Source organism: Zea mays, chromosome 1 (genome assembly GCF_902167145.1).
Source record: "Zea mays cultivar B73 chromosome 1, Zm-B73-REFERENCE-NAM-5.0, whole genome shotgun sequence".
Lineage (NCBI taxonomy): Eukaryota > Viridiplantae > Streptophyta > Magnoliopsida > Poales > Poaceae > Zea > Zea mays.
This window is the reverse complement of record NC_050096.1, coordinates 223,948,836-223,958,435: the sequence shown is the minus strand read 5'-3', so window position 1 is coordinate 223,958,435 and position 9,600 is coordinate 223,948,836. Positions and strand designations below refer to the sequence as shown.

Below are 9,600 nucleotides of genomic sequence, written 5' to 3'. Positions count from 1 at the left end.
GGCTCATATTTGGTAAGCTTTGAGTTGTCCCAGGTGTAGAGATGGCAATGGGTACCCGCTACCCGAAACCCGGTGGGTTTTTGCTCTATTAGGGTATGGGTTTGGGTCAATTTCTCTACCCATGGGTTTGTTAATGGGTTTAAATGGAAACCCAACGGGTACGTGGGCATGGGTTTGTTCTTCCACTACCCATACCCGCAAACCCATGGGTTTTTAAAACCCGCCTTAAAATCAACATTTCTTATAAATATGTCTCATAATATTATTAATTGAATATGTTATAATTGAAATAAACTTCATGTAACAAATTTTAGGCTAAAATTAGTTGTCTCTTGTTCCTTTTATGCTAGCTTATTAATGTATTGATTGTCATTTACATGATGAATTATTTTTTATGTTGATGTTAGCGGGTATGGGAAACCCGTTGGGTACCCGAAACCCGCATGGGTATGGGTTTGGGAAAAATTTTATACCCGTCATGGGTATGGGTTTTTTAGCGGGCGTATTTTTTCTTCGCGGGTACGGGTTTGGGCAAGTAATACCCAGCGGGTTTTTACCCATTGCCATCTCTACCCAGGTGTATTGGCATAAATCGCAAAAGATGGGGAGATTTAAAGGGAAATATGCCCTTGGGCCATTTCTAGTTGTTTTGGTGATTAAATGTCCAACACACCACTTTGAACTAACTCTCTTAATATGAACATGAGCACAGGTGTAGCAAAGGCAAATTGAAGGTAGCAAGTTCATATGAGCCAAATTGGAGGGCTAAAACTACAAGTTTGAGCAAACCATAAAAACACAAGGTTTAAGTGTTTGGATAAGTTGCATATACCCCACTCTATGTTTTTAGCACTTTATTTTGGCTACTAATTCGGTTTTGAAAAGAAAGTGCTTTTGGACTTATTTACAAGCATATTGCAAATTCTTTTTGAAGAAAAGTGAAAAAGGTATGGTTCTACCACTTAGCCAATTGTTTTAGTTGTTATGTTATTCTAAGTGTTAAGGAATCTCTAAAGAAGAGCTAAAAGAAGTTGGAGAAGTTTGGATTGTTCGATGCTGCATACGGGCGAACTCACTGCTCTCGATAATCTTAATTATAAAATTCACCGGACAGTGAATAGTGCATTGTATTGTGCACCGGACATCGGCACCAACGGCTCCCTTCCCACACTACAACGGCTAGCTGACGTGTCAGCTGTCGGGTGGGGCACCGAACTGTCCTATGTCACGCCGAAAAAGGAGGTCGACCAATTAGATTGTCGTCCGACCGTTGCTGATCGGATTTAAGGTGGCACAACGGACTGTCAAGTGGCACACTACCGGACAGTTCGGTGCACCCGTAGACAGGGAAAGTTTTGGGTTTTCTTGTTGAGAAGCTAACAGCTCCTAGACTCCTTAGGGCTATAAAAGGAGCCCCAATGCGCCCTCTACCTACACCCAAGCATCTCAAGTGCACACTACAATTCCGAGACTCCGCAACCACGCTGTCCAGTGATTTGAGAGAGATTTGAGCGCTATTTCTGAGCTGGAACTCTATCGCTTTGTTCTTGTGCTCTTGTCTTTGCCTTTTGTGCGTGCATTGCTACATTATGCTCTTGTGTGCATATTCTTACTCCATCTCTTACTTTGATTTTGATTGTAATCATTTTGTATAAGACGTGAGAGACTCCTTATGGAGATTCCATACAAATGGGATCAAGATATAAGGAAGATAATTGTGGCACTCAAGTTTAATTTTTGGATCACTTGTGTTGAGTGCAACCTTTGACCAAAGAAGGTCACCACAACGTGGAGGTAGGTCTTGACCAAACCATGGGAAAAATCGTCGTGTTTCTTATCTACTTTATTGCAATTGTTATCTTCTTTAGTGCTCAAATTCACTTGCCGTATTGCTTCAAATTTAATACTCATCTTAAGAGAGCAATCAAGTGAATAGTTCATCTTCCTCTACTCTTCTCATTCAAATTTGGTTTTAGTCCTCAATAACGGTTTTATTAGACCAAGTTTGTATTATTTAAAGTATTTTTTGGAGGCTCACCTATTCACCCTCCCCTCTAATCTAAGTGCTCTCAGTTCTTACATGGTGAAAAAAAATCCCCAACACAAATTATTTCTAAGCAAAAGAAAAGGGTTGCTTCAAGGTAAATCTATGCTTACGGTTGAGTTCCATGTTTTCCAATCTAAACAACAGTAGCACTAGGAGACGTAATCATGCTAGTGTTTGCAGAAGTTTAACAGGCGGCCTTTTCAATTTCGGTTACTAGGGAATACTGATGCTACCCAGAGCACTATCCCCTGCAACCTGCACAGTTCAGTTCACCCCTGAATGTACAAAACGCCATCAGTCCATGCTCCAGCATCATCTGCATAGGATCATTTCTTGCCTGACTCCAGTCAGGGCTACTGCGGCTGCGAGGAAGAGTGTGCAGACCCTGCAGGATCAGACGGAAGGGAAAAACTTGTTGAGGTTGAAGGGCAGCGAGTAGAACTCCTCGCTGCGGCTGTCCGTCTTGAAGCTCCGGAACTTGTCCCACCAGTGGTAGCCCCTGTCCCTCCTCACGCCGCTGTCACGCACCTGGATCGTGTTGTCCAGTAAGAAGGCCACCAGCACAGCCACGAACGGCTTCGACGAGAAGGGCACGTTGATCATGTCGTTGAACTGCCGACATCCAAAGCCAATGATGAGTGAACAGCCGTTACAAGTCTCATTTGCAGTGCAGAAGAATGACATGCAGAGCTAGCTCCAATTCACGTACCCATCGGGCGCCGGTGTGCACGGGGCCATAGCCAGCCACGGACGTGTACTCGTTGAAGTATTGGGGTACTGACAGGCCCATGAACAAGGAGAACCCCATGATGAACTTGGTCCTGAAGCTGTTCAGGTTGCAGAACTGAAGGAAGCTCAGGCCACAAGCACCTGCAGACCCAAGAATCAATACATGTACATGAAAGGGAGCAGACCAGAGGACTCTTCTGAAAGATAAGGTACAAGGACTTACCAATGTATGCAAAGAGAATGCAATACAGGGCAGCGAATATCGGCAGTGGGATTGAAGCAAAGATCGCCCCGAATTTCCCTGATTTAGCAAAATGAATATGGTCAGCCTAACAATTGCAGATGCCATAAAATAAAGAAGGCATGATCGACAGTATCTAAATCATGTTAAACACTAAAGCAACCCTATAAATAGTGTTGGAAGTCAAATTACAAATTTACAGGCAGTTAGCCATGAAACTCGAATTCAGGAACTCTGTGCCTTACTAGTGATCGCTTTTGTTCAACACTGAAAATATACCCAAAGTCAGAAACAAAAGAGTTGTGCGTTACCAAGGACAGAGAAGAAGATCATGAAGCCTGCAGATATCTGGACTACTCTCCGGCTGCCAACATGTGTCAAAGCAAGCAGACCAGCATTCTCACTGCAAATATCAAAACAAATTATTAGAGAAAAGCAGTACCCCAAGCAACCAGTGCTGGTTTCACTATTACACTTACACTGACACTGCAGTTCCATTAGCTGTCCCAAAAAACGCACCCAGTAAAGTACCGATGCCCTGCAGAATTCCAAACGATGAGACCAAGTTATGGCCATGGAAAAAGTAACAAAATGATGTCTTTGGCTGACGAAAAATCAACAAGTCAGTTACCTGCCAACCAATGCCACGACCAAGAACTGAAGGAGGTATCATAGTCGCGCTTGCATATCTTGACACAGCAATGAAGGCCCCAGATGACTGAAAGGGTAGCAAACTGCTTATTAGAACACTATTAATTATGGCACACTCATTTTTTCAGTTTTGGGTAAAGCTGCGCAAGCAAACCTCAACAAGAGCAACAAATGCGGCCACCATCATTGCAAATGATTCACCAGCATCAAATGTTGGGGCCCCCCATTGGAAAGGATATGGGACACTAATCCTACAAAAACATAATTATTGTCGGTACACAAAAATGTTACAGCCACAGCCAAGAACTGATGGAGGTACCTCTATTCTGTAAGAAATTATACAAAAGACAAGGATCAAAAGCAAGAGGCAATGCGATTGCAACGAACTCCTTACCAAGGAGCTCCACCAACAAGCCCAGAGCGGTCAACACGGCAATGGAGTTGTGTCTTTGTTCGGGCACTCTTGTAGGCACCGCTAACCGTGAGAATGTACGCATACAGCCATACAATCGCAATTGTGAAAATCACAGAAAACCGGTCGAACACAGGCTTTGCCGCATGGACAGCATGAGGTAAGTACTGCGCACAAGACAGATACATTAGCACATGAGTTCAGATGTACTCCTATGTATGATACAATGTACTCTATACTATACCTGAGAAAATATGAGCATTAGGATGATTTCCGGAAGCCCAATTTCCACACACTTAGCAACCTGAAGCCAAACGAATCTTAGAGTCAGTAGGAACAGGAACAATTAAAAAAAGAAAGAAACAATGTGGCAGATACTGAATCAGTAGCATGATGATAATGCATACCCCTGGAAAACCTAGCTCATATAGCCCAAATCCAGCTAGCGAAACCAAAGGTACAGCAGACAATGGGCTCAGCAATCTGTGGCAGAGGTGAGAACTCTGTAAACGCACAAACTGAAATTCTACAAGGGTACCATGTTTAAGCAGAAGGTGAAAGCTAGAGCCAAGATCCCTACTTAACGACATTGCGCCAAAGGCCACTGAAACCAAGCACGATCTGAATTGTCGACGCGATGATGAGAGCGCCTTGTGTTCCTCGCATGGTCCGCAAGAATTTCTGCACACGAGTGAGCAGCGCCTTGTGAACTGTAACCAAGAAACTGGAACAGAGGCCGTGACGATGGAGGTAAGTTACCGGAGAACTCGACTACCTCACGAGGGTCTGCTTCGTTGCTGTAACGGCCGGCCATGATGATGGAAATGGTGGGTGCGACGATGGTGTAGGATCCACCCATCACCGCTGGGAGGCGAGTCCCAAAGAATGACTGGCATAGGGTGTTGATGCCGGCAACGAACAGCAGCGTCTGAATCACCCTGGCCTTCTCCTCCTAGCAGCAGACAGAAAGGAGGTGCACAGCAATAGATAGTTGAGCTTTATTGGCATCACAATTCAGTTCACAGACTAGATGGCTATCAAATCTTGGATTCAGAACACGTAGAGGTGATTGGTTTACTCACGTTTCCTCCTCCCATCTGGGGAACAAGAGCACTTGGTATGATGACGGATGTGCCCAGCATCACAATGTAGTGCTGGAATCCAAGGATGACAGCCTCAGCTGCATGTTCAAGGTCAGGCGACAGGAAACAAGTCAAAAATAACCTAGTACTGTAGAAATCAGGACCACTATCAGTATCAACACAGCGACCATGTGGAAAAACATCAACGTCAGTACACAGAGTAGTTCTACTCCAGCATTGGAATCGAGAGGTCCCAATCCCAGGTGAGGTGAGTGATATTGAAAGAGACGTACGCCAGGGCGGTGGGCTTGTGATGCAGTAGGACACGCTGGGAAGCTGGTCCTTCACCGGGTGCGGCTGCAGCTCCTCCTGCTTCGGCGGCGGCGCCGCCCCTCCTCCGGCCATCCTCCTCTTCGCCTTCCCTTTCCCTTATCCTCCCTCGCAAGAAAGAAAGAAACCAAGCCTTTCACCTCACCGCCGACCCACACCACACCACACCGTCCACTCCACAGCGGCTCCACTCAAAAGCAGAGCAAGAAACCGCAAAGCAGGAACAGGCGGCCAATAAGAACCCTTCCACGAGCAGTCGAGCAGCAGCAGCGCGGTGGGTGAGTGCGGAGAGCAATACGACCGGCGGTTCTTTGCGTGCGAAGGAGGCCAAGAACAAGGCACCTGAACAGGAAAGCAACAACCGCTACAATTCGGTGAAAAAAGGGCAAGGGAATGAATGCCGGGGAGGGATGGTTCCTAGTTTAGTTCGTGCTCTCTTTTCCTCGCTGGGAGCAGGAGGAGCGCGAAGGAATCTGCAGCCCTACACCACACGGAAAGGAGCGTCGGCGGCCACTCTGTCGCCATGGCCTTCATCCTCTTTTACCATCGCTGCTTTGTGCTTTCCAGCAGCAATGGGATTGGAGTCAGGCTTTTGCGTTGCCAGTTGCCACCCCCCACCGGAACGGAGGGAGGAAAACACGCTCCGCGCTTCCCAAGGCCAACAAAATCTTTTGCACCGGAAAGGCGACGGCACAGGCCAGCCAGACAGCCCAGAGGGAAAGAGATTGTGGTGTGAACTGTGAAGAAAAACGGTGGACGTGAAACAAAAAACAAAACCCCTCCCTCTCTACTTTATCTCTCTGGGTGTATCTTCACTAGGGTGCTAAGGGCATGTACAGTGGTGTTTAATGTGGATGCTCTTAAGGTGTTTAAGGGGTTATTTGCAAAAAAATCTTAGAGCCGTCTCTCCGCGAAGAGACGCATCTGGCTCGTAAACCAAGTAGCAACAGACGCCTCACTTCCCACTGTACGAATTTGTCGTCTGTTCTATCGATCTGATGCTATACAAATACATTTAATTCTGTATTTATTAATAGACTACGTTTGTAGACACTCCATTGTACAATACAGTCTCTTAGTTGTCTCCTGTGCTTAGAGAACCGTTTTGGTGTCTCTCCACTGTACATGCCCTAATAAGCTTTAAACTTCACATTTAATGACTAGATAGAATTAAGACCAGACTTTATTTCCATTTATTTTTAAACTAAAATTTATTAAAGACTTAAATAAACCATGAAGAAACATTTGTTTTCTCCCACACAGAGCCAAGGGAACTTTTCCTACTGTGCTGAGCACAGCTTTTATGCTTTGGTTGGCGCTCTGCCTGCTTTTTGTGTTGCAGATCGAGGAAAAGGAGAGACGGTCTGGAGAGTGTGAACTTGTGCCGGCCGTGGCTTGGCTCGTGCTGCAGCGGGGCAGGGGCAGCGGCAGCGGGCGCATGTGACGCGCCATGGGCACGGCACAGCCAAATATGGTCGTGCGAGGTCGTGCCGCCGCCAAAAAAAACAACCGTTGCGGCGTTGCCTGCACGGTAGGACGCTAAGTGTGACGATTGCTAGAGGTTATAGCAAGGCGTGTTTGGGCCTACAACAACCTTAAATCAAAACAGTATAATATCCGTGCAACTAAATCAAACCAGTACATGGGCAATGACACCCCAATCATATTTGATGATAACAGTTATATGACACGTGACAAACCAATATAGCGGCTGTTTGTTTCAGCTTCTGGGCGGCTTCTGGTCGCCAGAAGCTGAAGCTGTATCCAAACGGCCAGCTTCAGAGGCGGCTTTTCGTCGCAGCGCTTCGCATAGAAGCGACCCGCCTACGGCGCCCTGCGAAGCGGCCTTCAGTTGGCTTCTACGAAACGCTTGGGATACGGCGCTAGGGTTGTCGCGCTCCCAACCAGCCGCCGTCGCTCCCGCTCCTCCCCACACCGTCGCTCCCTCTCCTCCCCACACCGGCGGCTTCTCAGGTACGGGACCTCTCCTCGATCTTCTCCATCCGTGTATTCTCCTCCCCCGCCGCGTCTCGTTCCCGTCGGGTTGTCCCAACCTTTGAGCGTTTGTATTTCCCTAGGATAGCCGCACGAACGCCGCCGTCGCAGCTCCGTCCTCAAGCCTTCTCCCCGTCACGTCGTCGTCGTCTGAGCAGGTAGGCTCGCCTCCATCCGGATCCATAGCCGGCACCGCTTTCCGTGTGTTTTCCCTCTACCCCGTTCCCCGTAGTGTTTACGGTTGATCCTCTTCGGTTAAGTCGTAATGTGAAGTGTATTGCGTACATCAGATCGAGTTTCGATGGAGATACTAACGAATTTTTTGTCCTATTTGTCATACAGATTACCCCATCAATTAGGATTGTAGGACTTCGGTGCCAACCTCCACTGCAGCTAAGGTAACGTGAATATCAATTCCGAGTTTACTTATTTGTCAGCATTGATGCAGTTTAGGTGTTCCAAGAACGTGGGTCGATGGCCTTGTTTTAGTTCATAATCTTGTCTAGACCTAAACAATGAGTGCACGGTTAGGATAAGAGAAGTAATCTCAATGGTAGGGGTCAACTTCTTCATCAATTGTTTTGGTTTGAATAGTTACCTACATATCGAGTATCCAAAACCATCGACGTACTTACCTTTCTGTTCTTTACCCTAAACCCTAAAACTCGGATTATTCGTCTGTTTAGGGATTATGTTCACGTTTTTGGGTAATTGTCCCCTACTTTTACCAGCTTAGGCACAGGACATGGGACTACAGAAATTTTTTTTAGATAGTCCCCATGTCTGCTATACTAACGACCTAACAAATCCACATCAGATGGATTCAGCAGACTCCATAGCCGACAAGGCAATTGGAAGGATGCAAGAGATTTCCGACAAGATATTTTCCGTAGCGAGGGAAACAATCCGTCCTGGACGCGGGTTGACCTCATTTGATGCTACCAAACTTCGTGTAGCTTTGGAGGAGATAGCTTGCATGCTGGAGCAAGACTCTCTGGTGTTGCAAGAGCATTTGGACATCGTGAACAACGTAAACATCCCTGTTGACAGCAGCTATGAACCTTCTACCTTGTCGTCACCACCCCCTTCTGACGACGACTTTACTCCAGACTGGGACTTTGAGGAGCACTTCCAAAACTTCTGGGGTGTTGAATATGACTCCGATCAGATGCCTTCGTATAGTGACAATGATGTTTAAGGTAGAAGGGAGTGAACCATGGAGTTAGGTGTTTGAATAACAGGGATGAATTCCCTGTGCTTTTGTGTAGTAAGGTCTTAGGGAAACAGGGAATCGGTTTGTTCTTTTGGTTAATGGGCTGCTGTAAATGTGTTCCCTGTCCTTTTCTGTCAACTACCAGTTTATTTAAGGTTGTCGTTGTGTAATTAAGCAAATTGGAATCTTAGTAGTTATGGTATTACCTCAAGTTAATATGGCTAGTATATTGTTCATCTTTTATGCTGTTTTTAATCCGAGAGCACTACTACGTATGTTGAAAACTATATACTTGTTATGTACTAGATGGACAAGTCCGGCAAAGTGATTGCAAAGTGGGATAGTAGAGCAACAAAAATTTACACAGAAATTTGTGTAGAAGAGGTCAATGCTCGGAACAGGCCACAACAATTTCTAAATGCAGAAGGGTATGCTAACCTCATAAGGAAGTTTAAGGAACGCACTGGTCGCACTTACACCAGGGATCAAATGAAGAATAGGTGGGATTCGTTGAAGAGAATGTTCACCCAGTGGAAAACTCTTAATGAAAGGGCTACAGGTCTTGGTCGAGACCCTCATACTGGTTCAATCAGTGCGCCAGATGAGTGGTGGGCCAAGCAAAATGAAGTAAGTTCAACTTTTTTTCGTAGACTAACATTAGTATTGGCCATCTAAAAGTAGGACTACGAATTCGTGCAGGCAATGCCAGGTTGTATTATGTTCAAAACAGCCCCCCTAGAGAATGAGGACGAGCTAAAGGTTATGTTTGGACCCATTGTCTGCAGAAATGAAAGAACCCTGGTTCCTGGCGTCGAGGATGCTAATTCATCTTCTGATGATCATTTGGAATACACTTTAGGTGGGGGTGAAAACAGCACACCTGACCCCTGCACAAATGCT

The 9,600-nt window shown here is 46.1% G+C and overlaps 1 protein-coding gene across 1 annotated transcript; it reads right to left on the bottom strand.

Moving 5' to 3' along the window:
- Nucleotides 1-2,133: 2,133 nt before the first annotated feature.
- LOC100273531 (uncharacterized) lies at nucleotides 2,134-6,141 on the bottom strand. The gene is made up of 14 exons (NM_001147949.1): nucleotides 5,456-6,141; nucleotides 5,163-5,260; nucleotides 4,856-5,032; nucleotides 4,661-4,761; nucleotides 4,488-4,563; nucleotides 4,325-4,384; nucleotides 4,063-4,247; nucleotides 3,823-3,919; nucleotides 3,649-3,735; nucleotides 3,497-3,555; nucleotides 3,329-3,420; nucleotides 3,000-3,077; nucleotides 2,757-2,917; nucleotides 2,134-2,659 (listed from the first exon to the last, which is right to left on the bottom strand). The coding sequence occupies exons 1-14, from the start codon at nucleotides 5,565-5,567 to the stop codon at nucleotides 2,441-2,443; spliced, it is 1,602 nt and encodes a 533-aa protein (NP_001141421.1). The 5' UTR covers nucleotides 5,568-6,141; the 3' UTR covers nucleotides 2,134-2,440.
- Between the last annotated feature and the right edge of the window lie 3,459 nt (nucleotides 6,142-9,600).